The sequence below is a fragment of the Sardina pilchardus genome, chromosome 3, assembly GCF_963854185.1.
Source record: "Sardina pilchardus chromosome 3, fSarPil1.1, whole genome shotgun sequence".
NCBI lineage: Eukaryota > Metazoa > Chordata > Actinopteri > Clupeiformes > Clupeidae > Sardina > Sardina pilchardus.
This window is the reverse complement of record NC_084996.1, coordinates 17,336,642-17,364,339: the sequence shown is the minus strand read 5'-3', so window position 1 is coordinate 17,364,339 and position 27,698 is coordinate 17,336,642. Positions and strand designations below refer to the sequence as shown.

The window sequence follows — 27,698 nt, the reverse complement described above, 5'->3', positions numbered from 1 at the left end:
GCATAAAACACTGTCCTGCGGTTTATACACAGCGTGGATAATACACAAGAAATGACGGTGTACATAGTACATACATATAATGACGCTGAGCTCTTGTCTTCAGCTTTCAATTTTATTTTGGCCCACCAAGCAGAGAGACTACATTTAATTTGCAACCCAAAAAAATTACGTCGTGAGCCATGTACATCGTAAGCCATGTAATTGGCCCTAGCTGAAGACTCACCATGCTCGCAGTCTTTGTCTGCTTGATCGTAGTTCTTCTGTTGGGAGTAAAACACAGGATGCAGTGAATATACCTTGATCGTTTGAAAGAGCAACATTATGATGTTTGACATTCACACAAAGTGTTCTTTAAACTCTCTCTCTACCTGCTTTCCAGTACAATGGAACAAGGTCAGAAATGACAGACAAAACAGTCTCTTGCTACATAGTCACAGAACACATAGTGACTAATCATTTGAGCCCACATTTTTCAAACCCTCGGCTCTGATTGGACAAGAAACTGACACTGCTGCGATCATTCGTGAGGATCCATGAAAAAAAAATAAAAAATGATGTGTCTATGTGTAGGGGCGTTGTTAGACAGGAGAGCGTTCGGATGATTCCATGGGCCCTGTGCATACCGGAACACTGCCAACAGCGTCTTTAATAGCTTCTTATGTAAGCTATGGCTAATACTTGCTTCTGTTTCATATAGAAAACATCACACACAATGTGCACTTGTTTCATTCATCTTTATCTGCAGGAGCCCTATAGGAATCATGCTAACAATAGCCCCTATTGCACAAACTCTATGCTTGGCTATGCTCACAACAGTCAACTCTGTGGCCAGCTAAAAGTTTGAGTACAATTATGAACTTCACTGCCAACTGTTGAGCTGAAGAGCTTGATAACATGTTCCACTCCGACCGGCCACAGCTCACAAGCTCAATCTGAACACTGTTGCACTTGTGCACATTACGCACAGCACCAAACAAATGTTTTTTGGGTTTTAGTTTTTTTTTTTTTTTTTTTTAAAGCACATTTTTTATGAATAAACTGCTCTGGGCTATGGGGCAACATTACCTTTCCACATTGTTACGGCTGGTGGTGCGGCAGCAGTCTTGGTTTTTCCAAACCGAACAGTATTTAAAACTGTGAGAGATGTTTTAAGGGAGCGGCACTATGTGCTGTATTTTGCAGGCCCACCTAATTTATACGACACACCCTGAGGCTAAGTTCACACTGCAGCTCAAACTGACCCAATTCTAATCTTTTCCCATCCTCATTATTAATTGCTATTTTTTATTTATTCAGACCTAATTCTGAAAAAGGGATTATGAAATTCTAAAGAAATCACGAACAGCATGGCATTCTCTCAAACAAGCCTCTGTTCTTACATGGTGTACTGAACATTAATAACTGACAGAAACAAACACACAGAGAGAAAGAGAGAGAGAGAGAGAGAGAGAGAGAGCGAATTACTGATGCCAAAGTATAAAAGGTCAATAAATTGTTAAATAAACAATAAATAGTTTCAAGTGGCTTTCTATACAATAATCAGTATGTATGAAAAAACAAAATGATGTATACCTCTACACAAACCCATTAGTTAACCTATAGAGCCATTCAAGTAGTCTGGGAACACTTTTTTGTAAGGACTGATTGACAGAGATATGTATACAAGTGGTTTTGGTATAGAAAAGGCTCTCACGACTGACCAGAGAAGATTCTAGCAACACATGTTCAAGCATGCATTCAATTCAATGGCCAAGTGTTTGCCAAATTTGCCAATGGTTTAACCAGCTAGTTTAGATTAGTGACACTGTAGCCTTTGCCAACGGCTAATTTGGTGCTACTGGAAAGAGCAGAAAGATAATCAGACATTAAGCGTGTTTGAACTTGGAATGGAAATGGTGCACACCTCCCACATGCTTTCATCTGCAACCACTACAGTCAACACGTAGCCTGACTAAAGACAAACATGTTTTTGTGCTATTCATTTGGCTTTGTTCATTCGCAAGTAATTACAGGACTGGATATTCGGCATGTGTATATATATAACAGGATGCCGATTTCCCTCAAGCTTTGATTCATTGTATTGTGTCAAAGAAATACATCAGTAAAGTGTGAGCTAATTCCCCATAATTTTGTGCAGACAGCAATGAGGTCAAACACCTCCAAACATATTGCCATTTCAACGTCACTTGGCTCAGACAGGGGTATGCAATCCAGTAGTCACAAAGCCTAGAAACAAGACCTTAGGATGTGGGTCCAGTCCAATAATAGTGACTTAAAAACACCATAAAACTAAAACTCTCAAGTTATTCAGCAAGTTGTCTCAAACCACATATCGACTTTGGCAACATCCCTCTCATACTGATGCTTTGAGACAAACCACAGTCGTCCATGACAGCAGTCAAAAAGAGGAACTGAACACTAGCGGACATGACGTGGGCATCCACTGAACAAAGTCAGTGTCCAAAACAAAAATGAGAACCAAAGAAAATGGCATACTCGTCAAGGGACACTCTGTCTAGAAGTCAAGAAGTCTACATCTTCTCTAAACAGTGGTCAAGAGATGAACACATAGCACATGCTTACTTTTCACACAGTCAGGTTATCTAAGACAAACAAGGCCAGACAAGAGCCCTGGAGTACAACACGGCTGGAGGCATTAACTGGGAGGGGGTGGGGGGGTTAGAGTTGAGGGGGGGTCTCTTACCAACTGTAGTAAAGCGGCGATTCTGTACAGCAATGCGCGCGAGCGCAGGGCGGCCCCATGGGGGCCCAGGGGCCCTGGCCCGAGAGCCAGGAGCGCCTCTGTGCTCTGGGTCACCGCCTCCTCATACTCTTGTCTCACTAGTGATCCAATGGCTTCTTCACATGACCTCTGTGGTCGCCCGTCCTCCATGTCTCTGGGACAGAGTTCCTGAAAGAGAGGAAGAGAGAGAGGAAGAGGGAGAGGGGGAGGGAGGGGGGGGGGGGGGGGGGGTTCAGAATGAGAACCAACCTTCTCAACACTTCCATCAGACTGACAGCAAAATGATGAAAAATAATTATTTGAGAAAACTGCAAAGCATGAACTGGAATCAATACACTCAGTTATGGGGAAAGAATCAACAACTGCTTAAGGGTCAGAGAAAATGAAAAATAAGAACGGTGGTGGCTCTCTGATTTCAAGTTAACTACAGACAACAAAAGGGGCAGCAGAAGGTTTGGGTGTGCTGTGAAATTTAGGCCTATATTCGTCTGGGAGGAGGACTGCTCTACAGAGTGTACAAACTAGCCACGCCAACATCAAAGAGAGCAACTTCACTTTGTTCATTAATATGAGGCCGTGTGTACTTTCCATCAATGTAAACTGGCTCAGGATCGTCACCATTGGCTGCTATCTATTTTCCAAGTAGAGGTATATAACGGATATTCACATGATCTTATTGAAGTAGGCAGTCTGAATAGCAGGAGTAGTTTAACGTACTGATAGTGGTGTTGCGCGCAGAAGATCCAACCACGCAGACGTACGAGAGGACGTGCGTGGCACCCGTGCCCACTCAATACCATACTACGACTAACGGTGGGGGGAAATATAAGGGCAGTCTATTGTTGAAATGTCACTGTCACAACTAAACTGGTCGTAAGTTGTTACGCCATACATCCAAGACACTACACAGGACAAACATAAATCTAAATTATAGTTCGTGATTCAAGTTGGCTGGTTTTCACTTGAACGTCAATAACGTTAGCAAACGTTAACATCCAACTTAGCGACTTTTAAATGGTAGATCTAATTAACTTGGATCAGACCAAAAAAGGTAACATAGTGACTTAGAAAAATATAAACAGTCTATATTTGGATTCCAGGTCAGTTAATTATAGATGTCCCGTCTGAGTGTGTGTTGCATGTCCATCAAGAGAGGAAAACAACCACATTCTGCTATTCATTTGCTACGTGACACAGTGTCTCGGTGAATTTTACCATCAACACATATACAACAAAATGCCTCTAAAGTGACAACTGCTAGATATTTCGAGGCTGGTGTTATGAAATCTCGAAGTAGTTCCCGATAACCCATGGAGGCTCAACTGCCCGTCAATGCAATTGCTGTCTATTTTCTGCGCTGTGGCTAGTACCCAGCTTGCTAAGTACCTAGCTGGCTAGCCAATGTTAGCTTGCTAGCTAGCTAAATAGCTCTCTTGGCCTTGAACAACTCACGCCCCCATAACGTTACAAGGTAAATCGAACAACATATTTCACGACACCAACACGAAATGACTGCAACCTCAAACAATCAACAACACTTTTACGTTTACAGTGTATAATAAACAACAGCCGTGTCGATGCGTTCAGCTTACGAGCGGACCAACTAGCTGGCTGTCTATTCGTGCAGCTAGGGAAAGCTAGCTAGCTAGTTAGCCAGCTAGTTGTACTAACGCTAGGTAGCTAGCAGGCTGCAAGGGTTGCGGTTCAGGCCTTATATTGATTCGATTCATATCGTAAATTACGCATCGGAAAACTTAATCTTTAGTGCATCTTGACGAAGCTTTCTTATGTATCTTGACTTTGAGCAGAGTTTAGACGCTTGATCAAGATCTTATATACACCCAGCTATAAGATCTTCATAGGAAGTCTGCACTTACCTAGCTATACTTTCTACGCCATCTTGGATCCACTTGTCAGCCTTTCGCATGGCATTATGGTCAAATATTTTCCTCCCTGCTTCCTGGAAAACTGCTCATGTGTATGGTCAACATCAGTATGTTGGGGTATTGGACTGCTATCACGGGCAGGGAAATGCAGTTGTAAAGTGATGGACAGCAGGCCAGTCTGTAGGCAGTCATGCATTCAAGCTGCAACCTTTGATGGTTTGTTTTACATGATCTTACAGCCTAGTGAGGGCTCTAAAGCCACCATGAGGTCACTTGCTTTGTAGAAATTTTAAATATAGAGACTACCTCAATTCCTCTTGCATTCCTGTTTGGAAAATGAGTTTTACAGATTTGTGTCCCCCCAGTCCCCCAACCAACCAATCACATTGTCTGGCGGAAAAAGACTCCATGATCATCAGACTGCGTTGTTTCAGAGTAGGCCTAGAGGACCCGATGATGTAACACCTGCAGGTAGGTCCTTACAAACATGAACCAGTGACACCATTGTCTAAACAGGCACTGCTTGAGAGGAACACGTAGGCCTAGTCTTTGCAGACAAAAAAAGAGCACTGGCAAAGAGCACGAAATCCCAACTTTGCTTCAGGAACACTGAGGGGTCAACTTGTTTGTGTATTTAATAAGCTGCAATTGTGTTCAAATTTCAACCAGATTTTGACTGAATAGCAGACCTGTTCTACATGCCCTCCAAAAGTATTGGAACACATGCTTAAAGTTAAATATAAAATCATCTTTCGGAAATTGATCTTAATGCCTTAAATGGAAAAAAACGAGGAAATATTCAACCTTTAAGGACATCAATTTTCTTTGTGAATGAATTGTAAATAAATAAATGTTTTCCTTAAAATACAGGGGTCATAAGTATTGGAACGACCATGTTAAATTCCCATAGAGGATTTTTATTTTTATTTTTAAAGGCCAGTTATTTTATGGATCCAGGACACTATGCACCCTGATAAAGTCCCCTTGTCCTTTGGAATGAAAATAACCCCACATCAATACTATACCCTTCACCATACTAAGAGATTGACATGGTTTTATTTCAGTTAGCCTATTAGCTGGTTTAAATGGCATTGAGCTCAATGAGAATTAAATGAAATGGTATGGTGAAGGGTATCGTGTTGATGTGGGGTATAGTGTTGATGTGGGGTTATTTTCATTCCAAAGGCCAAGGGGACTTCATCAGGGTGCATAGTGTCCTGGATCCATGAAATAACTGGCCTTTTTAAATAAAAATCCTCTATGGGAATTTAACATGGGCGTTCCAATACTTACCATTTATTTATTTACAATACATTATTCATTCACAAAGAAAATGTATGTCCTTAAAGGTTGAATATTTCCTATTTTTTTCCATTTAAGGCATTAAGATTAATTTCCAAAAGATAATTTTATATTTAACTTTAAGAATATGTTCCAATACTTTTGGAGGGCACTGCATATGTCCAGAAGTACGAGAACACTGACGAGCTTAGAGTTTTACTGATTTGGTGTATGCTAACCATGATGTACATGTAGGTTATTTGATTACTCCACACATTTGGGTGCATTAAAAATGCACCTGAAAACTACCTCCAAAGGGACATGGTGGGGATTTATTCTCATTGAGGTGGGATTTTTTGAGCCCCCATTGAGTTCCTTGGCAAAATGCATTCCCTTGCAATGTCAAAAGTTGTGAGGGAATGAATGCAAAAGTAGGCCTTTTGTGTGGGATTGCAAAACTATTATGAGGGAATGCAAACGGAGCACCCAGTTTTGTGAGCCCCCTTGAGTTCCTTGCAATGTTTTGCAATCCCTCGCAGTATTGTATTCCCTTGCAAAGTCAGAAGGGAATGCAAAACTGTTGTGAAAGAACACAAAAGTATTGTGTGGGAATGCAAAGCTATCACAAGCGAACGCAAAAAGTTATTTTTAAAAAAATCAATTCAATTCAATTCAATTCAATTCAATTCAATTTTATTTATAGAGCGCCAAAACATTACACATGTCTCAAGGCGCTTCACAGAGCGTCAAACCTTCAAAGAGAGCCCATGAGCAACAGGGGCAAGGAAAAACTCCCTAGAATTGGAGATATAGGAAGAAACCTCAGACAGATCCACGACTCAAGGGCCCAACCCATCTTCCTAGAAAAAAAATGCATTTCCACCTCTAAAAAATAATTCTCACTATGATCAAGATAGAAAACAGCAGCAAACCAATTGTCATTTATCCAGTGCACAAGGCAATGCTGTGCTCACTCAGTGCATAATACATTTTATTTATATTACGCTTTACATCAAATAATGCTATGATCTCAAAGTGCTGAGTTCATGCTGCGCCTATATCAACTAAAAACTAAAAATTTAATCGACCTATTCTAGAGTAGACATCATGAGTAGACTAACTCTGTTCAAAATTGTTGACTTTTGGGCTTACTATTTACAAAAGTAGCTGAGGCATGAATTGGACTCACTGAAACCTTCAGATGACATTACTGACACTGAACATTGCTCCATAGTAGCCTAGCCTATTACCTGAGATGGGTTCTTTTTTGTGTCACTCTGTGTCATACAGGTGATTCATCAAATCAGTCAGGAAATGCAACATCCAGATAGGTGCATCAGTGGAAACTTGAGTCTCCTTTTTATAGCTAGCTAATTATTATGGCAGGACGAATAGCCTGAACAATACAAAAAGGTTACTCGAATGAATACTGAGCGGTCTGAAATATATAAACAAAAAAAACTTGACCATTTTTTCCCTGACTGCTTTGTCACGATCGAGTCATCAAATAAATTATGGTTGTATTGTCACTTGCAGTAGCGTAGGCTACGTGCATTCAAGTGTAGGCTACATATAGGCTGAACGGAGAGTGCAGTGTTCATGCGGTATCTGGACATTCCCCTCGCTACAACTGAGCATCCCACATCGGAGCTTCTGAAATGGTCGGGTTCTATTTGGGATAAGGGCAAGCCAATCCTGTGTGAGAAGGCACATTAGTCTATATTGCACTCTACTGAACAATTAACACGCAGACTGACAGCTTCAAAACTGACAGAAAGCAAAGCAATCATCTAAGAAGCTAATTGACATGGGCGCGACATCTAAAGGCAACGATTTCACTGCATCGGTGAGGACCAGCCTAGTGAAATTGAACTTTTCGTGTTAGCCTACGACTTATCTTCGTTTATCATGAACGAAACACAACGTTTGTCTGCCTGTGGATCCATGGAATCTTGTCACAACTTCTATTTTTAAATTATATTTAATTAACCCATGGGCTACTTGCAAGCAGTTCAATGAAAAGTTGAAGGACAGTTAACCTAAACCTTGACAAAGACGTGTTATTCAACCTGAAAAACGTTTGTTAGTCTTCATTCGGTCACGCAGGCACCTCTCTTCAGAAGACTTTGGTTCACCGAAGACTGGAGACGCTGAAATGCTGATGAAAGAGTACAGAATATGTATGCCACTTACCGTGGAGGAGGTAAGAGCTTGAAGTTATAAAGTTACTGTAGACTAATTGTTTGCTCATTTTGAAGACGGAACGTGCAATAACTCCTAGGTTTAGCAACTCACTGACATCTTTTTCATGCATCAGCGAGAGCACTCGTGTAAAATTAGGGCTTGTAACCAAGTGTGACAACTAAATGGGCTAAATGAAGATAATTCAGAAGAAATATTGTCAAGATCGACGTCTGCAATTTGGCCACTTTTGATATTGCATTGCATTACATAAAGTGCGCCGATTGTGAATATGGCCTTTAGGCTTGTTTTTTTTTACCTGGTCTACTAATATTTTGTTGTCACTGCTTGTTGTTTGTCAGAGACTTATTTGCCACTAGGTGACGCTATTGTAACTTGGTCAGGAGAGCTCAGCATCATTGAAGAACTCATCCATCTGTAGGCTACAAGTAGGCCTAATGCAGACATAGCCTATCTCACCGCTGATTCTTAGTCAGATTGGGTTCACATACAGTATTTGATTTTAAATTACCTTCGTGATTAGTGGGTTCTGCATCTTTTTGACAGTCTGTTGTGCTAAAATACAACTGAATCATTACCTATCAATGACAGCCATGGAAAAACTTGAAAACAATGGCAGTTCTGAGCATTTGTGCCCATAGGCCAGCTCGACCTCTAGAGAAATTGCATTTGTCATGTGTCGTTCAGATGTGCTCTTCAGAGAGAATTTGGTGGTGGTGGTGGTGGGGATGGGGGAGTGAAGGGTATTAATGATTGTTCCTTGTGGTGCTTCAGAAATTTTTATTTTATTTAAGTGCTAAACCTGACTAGGTAAACAAGTCTCATCAGCTAAACAGGCCTTGTCAATACTGCATGTTTATAACTGATTCTCACTCTGAGCTTAGTTTGTCCTGGCAAGCAAACGCAGGTTTCGGAGCCAAAATCCTAATGAGTCTGCCTACCACACGGGGTGTTGACCTTGTGCTTCGTGCTAGTGCACATATGTTCATGTCCATCTATTGTCCATGTATATCTGTTTACACATGTTTACTTCCTCTGTTTTCCAAACATTTAACCATAACTCCGGTTTGTATCTGTTGTGTTTGAGAGTGTATGTTACATTTATTAAATAAAATGTAACAATTAAGGTTAAGTGAAGTCAGCATTAGTGCTGAGTTTGGAAACAAGTGTAAGCAGTCAGGCTAAGGCACTGTGGTGAATAAGCAAAACAGTCCAAAACGGTGCATTAGAGATGGTACAGCGGCGGTGGACCTCTCAGTCACATCTAAGGCCATTTTTTAAGGCCCATATCAGGAAGTGATTTAGCGTGACTCTGAACACCTGTGTCCAGCTCACCTGTAGGATAGAGTGACGAAACACAGACAGGATGAAGAGCCAGGCAAGGCTGTGATATTTGACACATTCACTTTGTGTATAAGCTGAAGTGAGATTGATTTGTTTAGATGCAGTGAAACTGCTACTGGCCACGCCACATCATGGCTTTGTTGCGCTATTGTTCTTTTCCTTCTGTTTCTAAAAGTGATTTAACCCTTTCTAAACTTCAATAACTCCATACAAAGTGCATTATTACAACACTCACATAAATCTAACTTTTAGGAAAAAAAGATTCTCCTAAAGAGTAAAACAGGGGTCTACAACGATTTTCAGCCCAAGGACCCTTTGTTATGTTTTGTATAATATTGTCATTGTTTCAACTACAATATCCTTATGATCATTAACGCAGAATCGGTTTGCCATGGGGCTTACCTTGCAAGTATCGGGTCCACTGATTTTTAAAATCTTGGCACCTCCCATTTGTGATACTTTAGACCAATCAAAATTATTTTATTTTGTAAAGGACATGTGTAGTAACAATATAATGACATGTTTTCTGATTGGCAGCTGATATTTAAAGAGATAGAGGTCCATTCATCCCATTCATCCCATTTTGCCAGATGTCCCAATTTACCTTATTACATAAGTAGTTACAACCAAGTATGGTGACGCAAAATAAAGTGTGGCACATTGAAACATGAGAGGTATGCATCATCTCATCCTAAAGGGAATAACATAGTTTAATATGAAGAAAACAAACGGTGTTCCTTTAAGATGATGATACACAGGGCAACATTTTGGGCAATGTTTCAACATTGAGATTGGACGACATAATTTTTATCCGGATGATTTTGATACTTGTGGACAATGTTTTGACATCATCCAATCAGAGTGCTAACAATTAATCACATGACTGTGAGCTGAACATTTCAACAAAGATGGCAGCGTCCATTAACAGTAAAAGTAGTGTCACAACAGTGAAATAAGGGATAAGAGATTGCTCCATTGAGATTGAATGGGATTTAGCATTTTGATAACAAAGTTATTGCAAGCTGTCTGTTGCCCACATTAGTTGCCGTGTGTCTCACCTGGTCGCCCGTTGCTGGCAACATTGCCCACAAAATCCGTGTATCTTCAGCTTTACAGTTAGCCATCACATTTGAATTAAGGCGGGAAAAGGAAACATCTCAGCCTACCTGAGAGGCCTGAACATGTGAGTGGCACAGAGATGGCCTTTTCTGGGACATTAACATGTTTTAACATGTTTCGCTGCAGGATAACGAAATTGTGCACATGTTCCCACGGTGAGCACATAATTGCATCAAGACTCATGGGTAGTCTATGTGATGTTATAATCGAATAGAAAGCATCTAAGTTCTGTTTATGTTTACGTAACCTATCAGACATGTTTCACTTTTGCTTCAGATGAAATAGGCTTATTTGGTGGACCCCCTGGTGTGAAAGAAATGTTGGTTTTGTAAAACCCAACAATAGCCTACTGGTTTATCAAAGAGCACACCGGGGACCTCAATAGTTGGGTGTGGCAATACAGGGAAGAAAAAAACAAGGTTAAGAAGCACCACTCTATACACACTCTATTCACCTCACAATATTCAGAGCAACACCACTCTGCTTATTAATTGTGCATTCAGAGCAACATCTGCTTCTTAATTGTGTGTGAACGTAGCTGATGAAGATGTCTTTCTTTGAGTTGAAGCCTGCATGTTTAGCTCTCTCCTTCTCCTGAATATAAACATACAGCATTTTACGAGATCAGAGGAACTCTCACTGCCAGACATGACAGCAATGCCTAAAGACCTAGAAAGTGAGTAATTTTGATTGATCTGATGTTTTTCCATGTTTAAATAGACCAGTAGTTGTACACAATAAATGCAACTCTGGGGCAAAACTTTTGTCAACTAGGCAAGTTCATTATTACAAACTTGAAAACAACAGTTCTTTACAGAAATATTAAATTGATGGAGATCAATGATGCCGAGTCAGTAATTCTGGAGTAACTAAATTCAACTTAGATATCATACAGCATTGTTCAAATGTTGGATTAATTATTGTCAATAATAAAGATGCCGTGAAGACATTTATTTACAAAACACAGTGGACATTTTTGATCATTTATGTACCACTTAGCATATGTACAGGTGATAACAAGTCTCATTTTAGACAGATGCATGCACAAAAAATGGTCTATCTCTCTTTTGTGACTTGATTTGATTTGATCAATTGTAGTGGAGAGTATAATGGACATTGAAGTTATTTAAAAAAAAAAATAATAAAAAATACTTTGTTCACACTTAGTATGTACATTTTGGGTGTTGGGAGGCATCTCAAACACGGCTGTGTGTTTGTGTGTAATTGTAGTCTTCATCCTTACATTTTGCTGTCTTTTGGTAGGATCACCCCTGGATCCTGGTCTAGGCAAAGAGAATTTCTCCATGGAAGTCCAAACGTTAACTCCAGGCCCACCACGTGCAAAAAGGCAATTATGTCATTCAAATTTGCCAAAAACGACAAGTGAAAAAGTAGATTTTGGATTGTCACAAACTGAGACAACTCTGCAGTGGGTCAAATTTCATAAAACTTCAGACATTGAGCTTGGATACAAGGTCAACATAAATGGCCATGTGCAATATGTCTGCAGACCTGAGGGCCTCTGTACGTCAGGTCACTTACAGATATCAGATGGATATTTTTGCACATATTCACTGGCATATTTCTCATTAGGTTAGTGCTTAAAATTATTGTTTTACTGATAATATTACTATTCTCCCTAGTTTGTAATTGTTCACTGTTAATTTAATTTGTATTGTTATTTATTTGTATGTCGCTTTGGACAAAGGCGTCTGCTAAATAACCATAGCCATAGCCATAGCCATAGCCATAGCCATAGCCATAGCCAAAACATGTCTACACAACAGGGGATTTCAAGGTTTTAGCGAATAAGGATGAATTTGAGTTACTGCAATGGAAACGGGGTAAGTATGGGTCTGTTCCTCCTTACAGCATTAAGAGCTGTGGCTCAAATTTTGTGGGGAAAAATAAACACGGCTTGGGAAATGTGAACACTCGGGATAAGACATTTTATCTGCCCTGGATAGGGACCACTGCGAAAAATACATTTTATCTGTCCTGGATGCCAAATCGATACGAATACGCGTACAGCGATTATGAAGTCCTGACTGTTGTTCAGGAGCCCTACAATCAGCATTTATCCCAGGTGTCTTATCTAACTGAAAAAGCAAATATCACAAGGCACCAACCGCACACACTGAAGAAGTCTCGAGTAACAAACAATCACAATCAGCAGATCACAAAGACAGTAACTCTGACGGAGACTACTGAGTCACAGAGTGCTTGGGAGACAGGATTTTCCATGTCCCTCTCCTTGTCTGCCAGCATCTCTGCCGGCATTCCAAACATTAGTGAGTTGTCATTCAGTGTCGGGTTAGAAGCAAGCATCTCCTTGTCGAAAAGTAACTCTATGAGCCAATCCAAGGAGCACTCCTTGTCCGTGGAGGTCGTAGTCCCCCCGGGCCACATCTGCGAGGTGAGGATGGAGGGCACTAAGGCGGAGGCGGACGTCCCTTTCAGGGCACTCCTCACCAAAACCTACAAGGACGGCAGGGAACGCCACATCAAGATCACTGGCCTGTACAGAGGAGCTCAGGTGGGGGAGATAAATGCTGTGGTGGAACGGTGTACTCCCATCGTGGGCACAGAGAGAGTACACAGGGGAGCTGCTTCTCCCATCGTGGGCACAGAGAGAGAGCACAGGGGAGCTGCTTCTCCCATCGTGGGCACAGAGAGAGAGCACAGGGGAGCTGCTTCACCCATCGTGGGCACAGAGAGAGTACACAGGGCAGCTGCTTCTCCCATCGTGGGCACAGAGAGAGTTCACAGGGGAGCTGCTTCTCCCATCGTGGGCACAGAGAGAGAGCACAGGGGAGCTGCTTCTCCCATCGTGGGCACAGAGAGAGTACACAGGGGAGCTGCTTCACCCATCGTGGGCACAGAGAGAGAGCACAGGGGAGCTGCTCCTCCCTCCACACCAGCCCCTGGCCTCACGTCTTTGGTCGCGTTGTCTCTTGGTGTGGCAACTCTGGCTGCTGTTATCATCTCATGAAGAGCATTTGACCAATTTTTTTTTTAAATACATTGTCAGGTATATGAGCAATAAACAACATATTGTATAAGCCTATCATTTCATTTGACACATATTTACAACAGCGTAATTGACCATGTATTCTTATCAAAGAAGCTTCAGAAAATCAATATTCATGATTAAAATATAGTACAACATTTTACAAGTATATTATGTGCATGTTTAATGGATTGTGTATCATTTTAATAAACAATATGACAAAGCACAACTATGTTTATGTATGTTATTTGCATGGTTATTTTATGGATTGTATGTAAAGCAATATGACACAGCACAGCTATGTTTTTGTAGTCTTTGAATTCATTCTGTTAATGCTCAGTTATTTGATTCATCGCCTTCAAAGATTGCAGGATTAAACGTTGTGGCAAATCATAGGGAAGAAAACAGGTCTGATTATGGGAATAAACTGCAGTCTGAAAAAAATCCCTCAGAATAGGAATGTTTTTGTTCCCGGATTCAGTGAAAACAAACACAATTTAACCCTGTCCACAACTCCAATAACTCAATGCAAAATGCACAATTACACACTGACAGAGGAGCTTCACCAGACGCGTAACTGAAGCGTTCCGTTCGCGACGCGTAAAATCCATTTTAGAAGATGGGTCTATTTTTTCGAATGTACGCGCCACTGTTGCGTCTGGTGTAGCTACTTCCAGACTACAGTGATAATTAACTGCTGCGACCGGCTGCAACATACGCGTCACGAACGGAACGCTTCAGTTACGCGTCTGGTGTAGCTCCCCTGTATGGCTATAGTAGAATCAATATGGGAGGGCACCAAATGTCCTACAAATTCATGAACAGATGGAATGATGTGTTTATATGTTTTATATGACAATAGTGTCTTATAGTAGGCTAGCCTATTACATAGTCCTGTTCTTCACCTTTGTGTGGTCTTCTATCTCATGACACATAATTATTGTAGGAAAATAAGTCCAGATAGTGGCCAAACTTTAGCAAATTGTATTTTGTATTTAAAACGTGGGCGTGTAAACATTTCTGCTCCTTTCTTCTAATGTGGCCCTTCAAGGTTGTGTGGCCAGTGTGGTGTTTTTCCTTAATGACACTTTCACATTTTTCTAAATGTCAATATTAATGCATTTGTTGGAAGTCAAAGGACCGTCAGAGCCAGGGAAAAGGGGAAATAATGACGCCAGCTGGTCAGAACAAACAACAAGCACGGGAAATTGCCTGTGAGGAGACCAATTCTTGATAAAAGGTCAGAGTGAAACTGAAAGTAAAATCCCACAACAGATTACTGGAAGACCCAAATTACAAAATAATAAGACACAATGGCATATTTTTATGTAAAAACAAGCCACCCTTGTAAACTGGCCAGCTTGATTCTCGTTCTCGATTCTTGTTCCTTTTTGTTGGAGAGCACTATACCAGCTTCTAGAGCAGGGACATCCCTCTCCATTTTCAAAAGAGTCCTGAAGACCCAGCTCTTCAGAGAACATCTCCTCTCATAGCACTACTTACAACTAGTCTTGCTGGTCGTAGCACTTACCACCTGACTAGAACTGACCCTCGACTATTTAAAAATAGCACTCACTGATGCACTTCTTCTTATATTGTACTCTGCCTTTTTTTCCGTTTAATCGTAGAATTGTTGAGAGAATAGCTTTAAAAAGCTATGTCGCTTTGGTTAAAAATGCGTCAGCCAAATGTAATGTAATGAAATGTAATGATTCTGATTAGCTGAGTGGTGTTTTTGTGACGTCTTGAGGAGGAGGCACTCATGGGACAGCCAGAAACATATATAAGGCAGAGCTCAACCATCAGTTAGTCGGATCTCATTGAGGGTACCAGCTGTTAACATCGCCGTCTCTCCATCTCTCTCTCTCTCTCTCTCTCTCTCTCTCTCTCTCTCTCTCTCTCTAGCCTGACTGCACCAGAGTGAAATATCAGTAAACAGTTTATTACATGGTGTTCAGTAATGTACAAAAAAAAAAATTCTGATCAAAATGACAAATTAAGAAATATTGACTAATTACTTATAGACCCTGTACACAGTGCAGTGTTTTACAGATTTACTTGCTTTAACCAAAATGGTTTATTTTGCCTCAAGTTTGTAAACATAATATACAGTATTTTGAGGTGAACTCGTGCTCTTGCCAGTTGGAGCAGTTTAATTTCTCTATTAATGAGATAGTTTTGGGCATATCTTTTTAATTAATATAATAAACAATATGTAATTGTTGGACTATGCTGTTGAGTGCATGTTATGCACCATCTGTTTTGTTTCAGAGTATTCAAATTATGTTTGGAAAGACCAGTTTTCTATAGAAGGCATGCCTCTTTCAAAAGCATCCACTTTGCGTTTGTTTCAGAATGTTTAAATCTTTCATAGCCTTTGTGAGTTTTTTTGTGGTAACAGAAAAGCTGGATCAAAGAAATCCTTCTCAGTGAACATCTGTGTTCAGCTATGAAAGGATAGGTGGAGTTTACCTGGCTAGCTTCAAAAGCATATTACAAGTAAACACGTGATTGCAGGAGATTATGACACATCGTAAACACTTATGTCTGTCTGTAGATCATCTTTCCTCCTCTTCTTTATATGATTTCACCCAATCACTGTAAACGACACATACAGTCGTTTGGTTTGACCCATCCCATGTTGAAGCATAGCTGACTGGGAGAGGTTAAAGAGGCTTTGAAGCCTTCACTATCATCATTATAACTAACACCATACCTGTAGAAACATGAAAGCCACTGAAAGCCAGTTATTTGTTGATATTGTGCAGTATTGAGAATGAAAGCCATTTATAGCCATGTGAAATTAAATGGTATGGCCGAATGACCTTTCACCAGACCGTTTGGTCAATCTGGGTATACAATCCAAGCTGCTGGCTTGAATGTTAGAGGAGAAGAGCTCAGTCACATCCATTTGATTGTAGGTCTTGGGGATCAGACTATCCCCATGGTTTACAGTAAAGCAGCGGGGATGAGGAGGTGTCATTTGAATCCGTGCCTTCATTCTGCCTCAAGGATCTGTATAAAGCAAAGATAGGATGTGAAGGCAAAAGCAAATGTTGTAAATCCTATAACGTTATTGGCCGGGTTTCCCAAAATCGTTAAGAAGCTCTTAAGTCCTAGGAACTTCTTAGGAGCGTTCTTAGAACATTCTTACAACGCTCCTAAGAAGTTCTTAGCACTTAAGAGCTTCTTAACAATTTTGGGAAACCCGGCCATTGATAGTAGATCGTAGATCAAGATGGACTATATGTGAAGCATCACACCTCCGCTACCACAACACTAGCATGCTGTATTAAAGCACAAACTATAGCAGCATTTTGCTGCCTCTGGTTTATTGTAAACAAGTGAAGGCAATGATGATAGCTGATGATAGGATCTCTTTTTTTATGTCTTAAGAACTACTCTTTCTCAGCAATGCTCCCTGTTACAGGATTATTTAAGCAGGGTGATTAAGGAAAGGGACCCAGTGGTTGCTGTCAGTGACCATGCATGTGTGTGTGTGTGTGTTTTAATGAAGTTGTGTTTTTATGCTAGTTGATGACACATTCATAAGCCTCCCATGGCTGTAGAGCATCACTACTGCTTCTGTGAACTGACAGGGATATGACAAGACTGTTCTTCATCTTATACTGTTCAGGTATGCAGTTGCTCTGTTAACATCCTCCTACAGATGACTGATCCCTTTTAAAGATCAATAATGGTTATTGATTGTTTGTTGTTGTTTGCCAATGATTATTGCTGGCAGTAGAAGGGTAAGAAATGTTCACATTGACTCATATGCATTGCGTAAGTGTAAATGGTGGCACAAAGAAGTCGTGCATAATACGATCACTGCTTAATCCTGCATTGGTCTGTCTGCAGAAAATGAATCACTCCTCTCAATTTCAAAAACGAAAGTGTGTGTGTGTAGTGAGTGAGTGTGAGTGTGTTCTCTCTGTGTGTGTGTGTGTGTGTGTGTGTGTGTGTGTGTGTGCCAGTTTATGAGTGTATGTGTAACAGGCCTACTTGTGCTTAGTCGTTCTCTCCGTTGTTGTGTAGATAGACATGTGGAGCCAGCTGGTTCTTGACATATACTGTAGAACTACCATAGAGATATTGAAATTCAGGAATCCATCACAAGATATTGGCGATTAAAGAGCCATGTTTTTACATTTATCTTTTACTAGATTGTGCAACACTACAATTGAGCTGTTGTTATGGACTGGTTTAATGTGGTTCCGTAAGGTCAACATACCACAGATATTTTATCATCTTGGATGCAATCATGCAACTGTTAGGGAGTCCTGGTAATTGTCGGCTGAAAATGTATGGGAAAAAATTGAGGAAAACTGAACTCTGACAAAAGGAATGACCGTGCTTTAGTGGTGGTCATAATTGCTCTCTCATTGGCATATGCATTGTATCAGAGTCCTCTTAACTGATGCACTGATCAGCTCCTTTATTCTGTCCAGTCTTTTTTTCTAATCTGAAGTGTTAAGTCCTATGTCCTAAACCGTATCTGCAATGCAGAACTGACCATCACATATATCTCACACGTGCTGACATCTCAGGAGCCGTGCCTGCTGAGAACAGGAGCCTTTGCGTTTGATGACGGTCTCTCTCGCACTCCTCTTTTTCATGCTCTGCTCCACACTTTCCCTGCTGTCCCTTCTGTTGTGCGGCCTCGTATTCGGATGGTGTTTTCACAGCCCATTAGCGTCATGCCTCTTGGCCACGGGTCTGAACCTCAACAGATGAGATGGTTGTGCATAATGTGCAATCAGGGGTGGCTGCAGTGAGCAACACACTAGTGTGGTCAGCAGGAGTGCCACACTTAAGCGTAACTCGCGTAACTGGCCAACCGAAAACTGTCGGAAGGGAAACGGAGCGGCACTGGACATGAGTGAGACTGGGAACAAGTCAGATGTTTTTAAGACTGTCTGTAATCGTATATGATATAAATTCATCAAAGAAATGTCCATTCACACAGCAATTTATATGCGCACTTGTGGTCTATGTGAGCTAGCTATAGTGAAGCAGGACCTGTGGGCAGCTAGCCCGCGCCCATAAAGCCTTGATCCTTCCTGTTGTCTCTATTCTCTGACTAATAGAGCAGTGCAATGCCCAGTGGTCACCATGTGATGTCCAGGCCATCCATCAGCCGTGGTGACACTTGAGGGGTTTCAGTAGGGCCTGGGAGGTCAGGCAGGACTTAGCCCAGACTCGAGGGGAAATAATCCCCGCCCCCCCCCCCCCCCCACCCTCCACTTGTGTTCCGTCCCGGGGCCCAGCCCGTCCTATACCATTTGTGTCATGGAATTCCCGTCCGATCCCTGCAGCCCGGAATGAGCCCTCACCTGTCCCTGGCTTTTTCCGCCGTTAGTTTCCGTCAGGAGCGCTGCTTGGCTGTCATCACACCTTCTCCACTGGGACTGGGGGGAGCCAACCCCCCCCCCCCCCCCCCCCCCCCCCCCCCCCAACCCCACCACGGTTACTGGGAGCAGGGGCGACTAGGGGGGACAGAGGACTATTCTTGACCTCTTTTGTAGTTCTCCCGCAGCCTCAGTCCATCACACTAGCTATCTCTCTCTCTCTCTCTCTCTCCCTCCGTCTCATTAATTCTGAGAACCAAGGTCTTGCAACAGCACTGTCCCTTTGTAAGAGTGATTGACAGATGGACAACAATGTAACGTGTCTTACAGAGTATATATGTGCAGGTTGGCTCCTCACCTCCTCCATTGGTGTATGAGTGTGTGTGTGTGTGTGTGTGTGTGTGTGTGTGTGTGAATGGGTGAATGTGAGGCAATACTTTGTAAAGCGCTTTGAATGCTCGGAAAGCACTATATATGAGCAGTCCATTTACCATTCATATGATAACACATGGTGAATAGAAATACAAGAAAATGTGTGAAACGTGTTAATATGGTGGGTCATAGCTTAAGGTGACATGTGAAAGTTGTATGTGAAGCATGTGTTGTTGTTATTGTGTGTGTGTGTGTGTGTGTGTTTATATTTAACTGCGATTTAACACAACTCTCCAGTCATCTCTCTCTCCTGACACTCTCCCTGTCAGCGGCTCAGCTCCTCTCCTCAGTCACTCCTCTCTGGAGTCCGTGCATAACACCAGAGGTCACACACGTTTAGTTTCGCTGAGGAAGTTAATTTTGGCTGCTGGCTGTTTGAGAGTGTTTGCCTATTAGCAGGTTTATTCCATTAACTTTCCAAGTGTGTGTCTCAGTGCTCAAACGCAGGAGATTGGGACAGGGAGGATTTATGATGTTCTTATGATAATGTTTAACACATTGAATCACACATTCAAATATATCTGTATAAACATTTGTCTTTTTTCCTCTCATTTAATAGTTTAACATGAGCATATTCCTTATATTCCTCTCATGTAACAGTTTAAAGTGGTCAGTATGAGAATAGGAGAGATATCAATAAAGTTATACATCACATACATGTGTTCTATGCCAGCAGAGGGCCTGTTTACATTCGTTTTTAGGATGCACCTTGCATGATACGATCACAAGTGGTCAACCGAGACAAATCTTTGTTTACATGTATCCAGGGTGTACAGCTAGAGACGTTGCTGACCACTTGAGTTCAGATTCCGTTCCTGTCAATGCCACATGCATCAGAACTCCCACTGTGCAGAACACATTAGAGCGCATTAGTGTTTACATTACTAAAGGCATTGTGAACAAACGTAAACAAGTTCAGACAGACAGCAGTGAAAGAACTACAATGCTAAGGTGTCATGATAAACAAACACTCTCAGGTCTGAACAGCTTTGGCCCTATATACGTCAGCTTTAAGGTTAGCTGTGCAAGAATATATCCGTGATATCGGTGACTGGACGCGTAGCTGTTAGAGTGTGTCGGTCTGTTTGACATTGGCGAGTGTGCTCTCAGCAGGGTGCTCCCTCTATGCGTGGTCCTCGTGATGATCACGCGGCGCAACGCAGCGCTTCACCTCGGCTCTCAGGAGGGAGAGGAGGAGACTTCCAAGAGTCTTATGTAACGTCCCAGCTGGCGTTCAGCCCCCACAGACGCATAACTCTCCCACTCGAGTGGGACTTCAGCTATCCTCTCTCCGCTATAAGCCGTCCAGCATCTCCGCTCTCGCCCCCTGTAGAGAGAGCGATGAGTGGGTAGGCTATGTGTGTTTGGGCGTGTGTATGATCTGCTGTGTCCGTGTGTGTGTGTGTGCGTGCTTGGGTGTGTGTGTGTGATCTCCTGTGTCCGTGTATGTGTGTGTGCGCGTGTGTGTGTCTGTATGTGTGTGTGTATGATCTGCTGTGTCTATGTGTGTGTTCGTGTGTTTGTGCGTGCTTGGGTGTGTGTATGATCTGCTGTGTCTATGTGTGTGTTTGTGTGTTTGTGCGTGCTTGGGTGTGTGTATGATCTACTATGTCCGTGTGTGTATGTGTGTGTCAACAGTCTTGGATGTAAATAAAGAGAGTGAGGGAGTGAATCGGCAGTGACACTGGCAGTCCCCTGATGTCAGCCTTTACATTGTTGCCGTGTGTGAGCACTGCAGCTCAGCCATTAAAGAGAGCCCACAGAGATTGCTACGCTCTCTTCTAATATTCGACCCGCCACTGCAGTCGACAGCCACAGCACCAGATGAGTGTCACATGCCAGACAAACAGACTCTGACTGACAGCTATTAAGTGTGCTCGTTCAGAAGGCACAATTAGAAGTTTGTGCCTGTAAGGCAGTCTGCTCTTCTCTTTATTGCGAGTGCGACAACTGCCTACCTGTTTTTGGTTTTTGGTTGCCATGCAACCACAAAAAGAGGCTGTTATGGTCTGGCTATCTGGCAAAGGAAGAATATGGATTTTGATTATGTAAATTTTAGTCATTCAAATGAAAAAAAACAAACTCTCACATCATTGAGGACTGATGGCTATATGCTGCAACAACATGGTCCGTTATTGAAAGACCACAGTTCACCCTGTCAAAACTAATGTGGACTGAAAAAATATGAGAATGAGATTACTGATCGATTGTCTCAGTTGTATGTCTGTGTAAATGTCATCATCTTCAGTTTTTCTAGTCTGATTTAAATCCCTCTCAGTAGCGCAGTGTTTTCCAAGCCAGATGTGTCCAGGGTGCGCACCATTCCATTGGTTTCAGATATGTTGCATTATAAAGAATTCATACTTACAGGTCAAACAAACATCTTTGTTCAGCCCAAAATATCTCAAAATGTTGTTCAAAATGCCCTGGCTTTGTAGAATGATACCTCTAGTACTGTACGTATATGGATATCTGCCCCTACATCATATCTATACAGTATATCTGTATATGTACATGTATGTATACACGCCAACATACTCACACATATTGCTTATGTTGTGTTCGCTGCCCTTATGTGCTGAGGCTGCATTTTGTCCCTCCCTCTGCGGCTTTCCTGCGTGTGATGGATAGACTGCAGGTGTAATGCTGCGCTCGCTCCCTCGCTTGGGAACTTGCCAAGACCCACTCTAGTGTGGCCCCCGCCACCACCACCACCACCACCACCACCCAACGACCCTACCCAACCCCACCCAACCCCTTCCCTCTAAAGAGCCACTATCCCCTCCACACACACACACACACACACACCAACAGCAACACACACTCCCATTCCATCCATCCTCAATTGGTCCCACCCACACACCCCGTAAACCGCACCAGCGTCTCGCTCCAGCCACTTTAATCACCTCTTCATTACAGAGACTCCATCCCCGCGACTAACTCCGCCCCAGATGCTACCGCGCCTCTCGCTGCACTGTGCCGCGGGGGGCGAGATTTCTCTCCTCTTGCCCCACGGTCTCCAACCACTGATCATCCCACTCCCACTGCCATTCCCACCTCCACCCCCCCTCCACCCCCCTCAACCCACGGCCTGCTGGCAGCCCTATAAATCTGGGTGGCGTGAACCCGAGAGCACAGAGAGGGAGTTCTCCATGCGGCCTGCGAGGGCTCTTCTCTCACCCGGTCGTCTCCCTCCCTTCCTCTTGTTGTGGGTTGCGATGGATGAGAGCAATCTAGTCACCAGCCAAGTCTGAAGTAATGTGCCATCGCGCGTAACCGTGAGGGCTTACACAGAAGGAATCTGAGACCATAAACACACACACACACACACACACACACACACACACACACACACACACACACACACACACACACACACACACACACACTCTTATCAGGCAGCCAGTAGCAGCGTGTTAATGACTGCAGTCGTCTGTGTGCTGCAGTGCTGCCCTGCTGGAGACACATCTTTATCGGCAGGCCATAATCTGATACCTCATTACCCAGTCAGCACTCTGCATGGATCTGAATTTGTCAAGTTTACTCGTCGAATTAAAAGCTGTCTGTGCGTCGGGGGTGTTGTTCCTGTGGTATGCGCTCCAATTGGATGTTTGTTCTTGCCTTTGGTAGATGGACTTCAAGCAGCTGAAAGGGCCTACAATAACTATCCATACTACTGTGGTCTGATAGAGAGACCTAATGCTGTGTTTTCTTGCCGTGTATTTATGGGCAGGATGAATTACTACACCAGTCATGTATGAGTACCTTGTTCTGAATACCCATACCCTGCTACCCGGCTCCCTCAACACACATTTCTATTTCTTCAAGGTGAAGAGAACACGGACATGATGCCTGTTCAGTGGAATGCTTCTGGCTCCTGAGAGGTTTCTAGGAAGCCTTTCATTAGCACATTATGCACAACGTTTTTTTTACATTTTTAACTCAGGCTGAATTCCGATGACTTCATGACAAACAGAAATCATTATGCGATTGAAAATGAAACGGTGACCTCCATAATGGAACAGTTGTATGGCTGATGTCTGAAGCACGGACACTGGACAGCCTCTCACAGCACCAGCATTGTGCTCTGAGCAGCTTTAGCTAGCATGCCAGAACGTTTGACACACAGCTTAAGTGGTTATGAATCCAATGTGACGAAAAATGCTTAGAGCAAGCCGACAGGTGCTCATCTGCTCAAGGTGTCAATTTTATTGTCACATGGGAATGTTTAGTTGAAAATCATTTTAGTAGTCACTACTCATTGTAGGAAGTCATGTAAGAAGAGCCTCTCGTCACACATTATGAGCCTGGCCTAGACCACTTCAGCTCTCTTAGACACTTTGGATGAGTACAAATGATAGCCTGACTAACACGAGACGCTAATCTCAATTGAAAATGACTGGAAAAGCTTTATTGATTTTACGACTTCCAGGGGCATGAGCAGTGAAATTAAACTTAAATTGGTGCATTAAAATCTTACCAAATCATTTCAGAAGTACAGCAATCAAATCTTGTAACCAAAGGTTTTAAATGCAGTTGTTGACTCACTTCCAAAGAAAACACATGTCCATATGTGACCCTGCAAGGCGAAGCCAGTCGTTTTGGCCAAATTTACTAAATTAAGTTATTGTGCTCACATAAACTAAGCGTTGCAACGATATGTATATGGAGGGTATTGCAAAAGCTATCGCTAAGCATTCAAAGTTCGCATGGTTCTTCCATTACGACATGCCAGAAGAGGAGAAAATCACCTTTTTAAGCAGTGTGGACAACGGGAATGACTGCTAATGTGTTGAATCTTCCCCGGGTTTAAGAGTCAGCACTTACGTTTTCCCATGAAATTTGTTCACGATATGAAAGTGTAGACTGTATACTGTAGAATTAAGCGAAAATGTGAAATTCAACATTTTAGCCCGTACGTTTGTTTATAGTGGATTTTCTCAATATAGCATCGTACGCAAAGCGACTGGTTTTGCCTTGCAGGGTCACATATTTGTTTAAGTCTGTCGCCATCAGCACAGCCATTGGTTGTGTTGAATGTACTGCTCTAAGCCCACCCCAATGCCGGATAAGCAATTGTGATTGGTGCTTGGGTTTTTGGAACATTGGAAATGGCCTGTCAATGAGCTCCTTGCCAGACTGACCTACAGAGCAAACTCAAATTTGCTAACAGGTGGGTCTGGTTCTCCCAGGCGGTTTCAGATGGCAGGGACGGCAACACAAGCATGTGAAACTTCAAACTTTTAGTAATTGGAGGAGGATATCACCAATGCATCAAAGCACATCGGATCCATTAGTAGGCCCTACACCATTTGTGTTGCTGTATGTCTCTCTGCAGGGTTAATTGATGCTCAGTTACCTCAGGTTTACACAGAGAGCTTGTCTGGTCACTATGGATACCAACTCTGCATAGCATTAATCACGCTCGCGTTGCAGGAAGCTAAATGTGGCATTGTCGCCCTGCTGTGTAATTGCACATCTTCGCCACATTGGCCATTGTCAGAAGAAAAGTCGGCGGCGTCTTTCGTGCTGCACCTCCCCGCCCACTCAGCGACCTATCTCTGGAGAGCGACCCTTTCATCTTGTTCATTATTTTCCCTGTGAAATAATGTGCTTGAGAGAGGGGGAGATGGAGGAGAGAGATATCTTGAAACATCCATCTGTTACCATTTCTCTGTGTTTTTTCCCTCTCCTTTCAAGTCTGCGATTGCATCCATTGGTTTACAGACAGGGATCCTTTTAAGATTTCAAAAGACCATCATTAGTCACCGAGCGCAGACAAAAGTCTGCGTTTCATCTCCGATAGCGCAAACAACTTTTACAAAACTGAAACCCGACTGATAGTGGCAAAATAACTGCTGGTTTTGATCCCTCACTGCCTTATTTACTTGAGAGGACGGAATTCTTGCCAGATAGAAATGTCCACCTGCCAGTCTGAGACAAACAAATCAAGCAGACCATGCATAGGAAATCACAGATGGACAATATGCTCAGACTGGATGATCTCTAGATATTTCGAAACTGGAGTGGGTTTCTGCATGACTTGTCATTAGCCAGTCCTTGATTTTACTTGTTTGGAAAAGACAGCCAGGCGTTTAAACTGGTATTTCACTGGTTTGCATTCAGCTACCCATACTTGCGTCAGTGATGCACATCCATATTTGATGCTGGTGGTCTCACACACTTCACACAAAAACACACAGGTTTCATTATCTGGAGGCATGAGCTCTATATGAGGCTGACCTCCCTTTTATTTGCCCACTGCCCGAGAGTAGGCAGAGAGGCGTCCATTGTGCCCTCTATCAATGCGTTCATTACTAATGAGAGCATTCGCAAGAGACTGAAGAAAGAAACAATATGCATGGTGTGAAAAGTGCTCCAAACACACCACATTTGCCTTTTAAAAAAAAGCTAACAAGCATTGTGACCCACTGTGTGTCCTTTATCCTGGCCATGAAAACATGAAAGAGTGAGAATGAATAATTCAGCAGACCTCCACCCATTCAGACTGCCCTGTGTGCAGCACTTAGCATCCTATTTCCACCACTTGTCAGCCAGATACAAGGATAAGAGGGAAAAAGACAGCATCTCATCAGCACATGTTGCAATAAGCAGCAGTCATAAGTGGACCGTTTTGTGTGTGTGTTGGCACATGTTGTCCCACTACACAGAAAGGTTGAAATCATACGTTATCCCCACATTTGCCATCTGACCACATGGGCTGTTCACAAACAAATGGCTCATTTTCTGGCCAACAGTCTTTATCACTGTGAGGAGAGTTGGTTGGGAAGTTGAGTTGTGGTGGAAAAGTAGAAAGTCGTCAATGTAGCAAATATAACCTCTTTTTAAGGAAGCATGATGGGAATAAAACCTGCCATCTCTGATCCCCCCTAAAACATAAAACAGGCCGAAACATATTAAAGCAAGCATTTTCACGGCAATGCATGTGTGGTTGTCCTGTGTCCCCAGTACAGGATAGGCCAGCTGTACATGATCAGCAAGCACAGTCTGGAGCAGAGCGAGCGCGGAGAGGGCGTGGAGGTCGTCCAGAACGAGCCCTACGAGGACCCCACGCACGGCCTGGGCCAGTTCACCGAGAAGCGCGTCTATCTCAACAAGTACGTCTCCCCGCCGGGCCACGGGCCAGACCATCTGCTCCTCCTGGTGTCCGTTGCATGGCTTCATTCCCGCCTGTTTGTTTTGGGAAGGACGAGGGTGTGCTGTGTGAGGGCTGTGTGTAGGGTTTGACTGGTGTATAAATAAAGGAAGTAGCCACAGGACTCCTGTTGAATTTGGCCTTTAATGTGGTTAAACTGATAACATTTTCAACTCTTGTGATCAAACAAAATATATTTGCACCATCATGTTAGTCGGGTAAAATACAGTGTTCATGATTATATGTAATTAATTATATTGTAGTTATTCAGCCATTACTGGTCATGGGTCCAAACAGGTATCCGTAACCAGAGTGGGGATAGTAATGTGGCTGAAGTAGTCCTTTGCACTGACCTGCCAAAGACATCCTAGGCTGTGTCTGTGTGTCATTACTTTATTACATTATTACATTTATCCTTTACATTAAAGTCCTCAAAATTCCTTCAAATTTAATTAATTTACATTTGATTTCTATTAAGATTTAAACTGGAGCCACATGTCAAGCCTGTGTGTGCATTAAGCAGCCAGTTATTAAGAAAAGCGTCATTCATTTTGTCTCGGTCTATGTGAATCCATAGACAAAGCCATATACTGTTTCATCAGAATCCCTCTATGAGAAAACAAAAATGATAAAGGCTGCATGATATAAATGTTTGATGTTTCCTCACTTTTGACTCAACTTAATTTTTTTATCTCCAAAAGATTACAGTGATTGTTATTCCACAACAGTATCCCATTCAAGTGCAAATGTGTGGTTAACTGTGCAGCTGCAACAAATTAAAACATGTAGTGTGTAAAGCCCTCTAGAGACAAATCAATTTTTCATTTAAAAGCCCTGCAGTAAGAAGAATGTATGAAGGACATCCGAGTGACTCAGAGACCATTGAAACCCCTGGATCAACTGGGATCAGAGTATCTCAATAAAAGGCTATCTGCCCCTGAAAAAATGAGCTCTTCAGTGAACGTGATGCATAGTGCATCAGTGTCGCATGGTGGAATAACGTACAGGCATGTGTCCTTCATCACTTCTCAACTATAGACAGAGCGAGAAGCATGTGTGACTCATTGACTATACGATTAGAGTAGGCCTTTGTGCCTCTGAAAAAGTGTGGAGCGCATATGACACATGATGCTGGAGGGACTATTAGAATAGTTGAGTAACTTAGAGGTGTGTG

General features: G+C 42.5%; 2 protein-coding genes across 5 annotated transcripts in view; one reads left to right on the top strand and one right to left on the bottom strand.

The window, feature by feature from the left end:
• Positions 1–4,740, bottom strand: part of helz (helicase with zinc finger) — a 42,765-nt gene extending 38,025 nt beyond the window's left edge. For all 4 annotated transcript variants that reach the window (XM_062532230.1, XM_062532231.1, XM_062532232.1 and 1 more), the window contains exons 1-3: positions 4,621–4,740; positions 2,705–2,911; positions 224–260 (exon numbers count right to left, since the gene is read on the bottom strand). In XM_062532230.1, the coding sequence (XP_062388214.1) occupies positions 224–260; positions 2,705–2,893 (226 nt within the window). In that variant the 5' untranslated portion in view covers positions 2,894–2,911; positions 4,621–4,740. The remainder of the gene's footprint in view (positions 1–223; positions 261–2,704; positions 2,912–4,620) is intronic.
• A 2,784-nt stretch (positions 4,741–7,524) lies between these two features.
• Positions 7,525–27,698, top strand: part of pitpnc1a (phosphatidylinositol transfer protein cytoplasmic 1a) — a 32,477-nt gene continuing 12,303 nt past the window's right edge. Inside the window, exons 1-2 of the mRNA XM_062532228.1 lie at positions 7,525–8,113; positions 26,338–26,486. Coding sequence (XP_062388212.1) covers positions 8,066–8,113; positions 26,338–26,486 — 197 coding nt within the window. The 5' untranslated portion in view covers positions 7,525–8,065. The remainder of the gene's footprint in view (positions 8,114–26,337; positions 26,487–27,698) is intronic.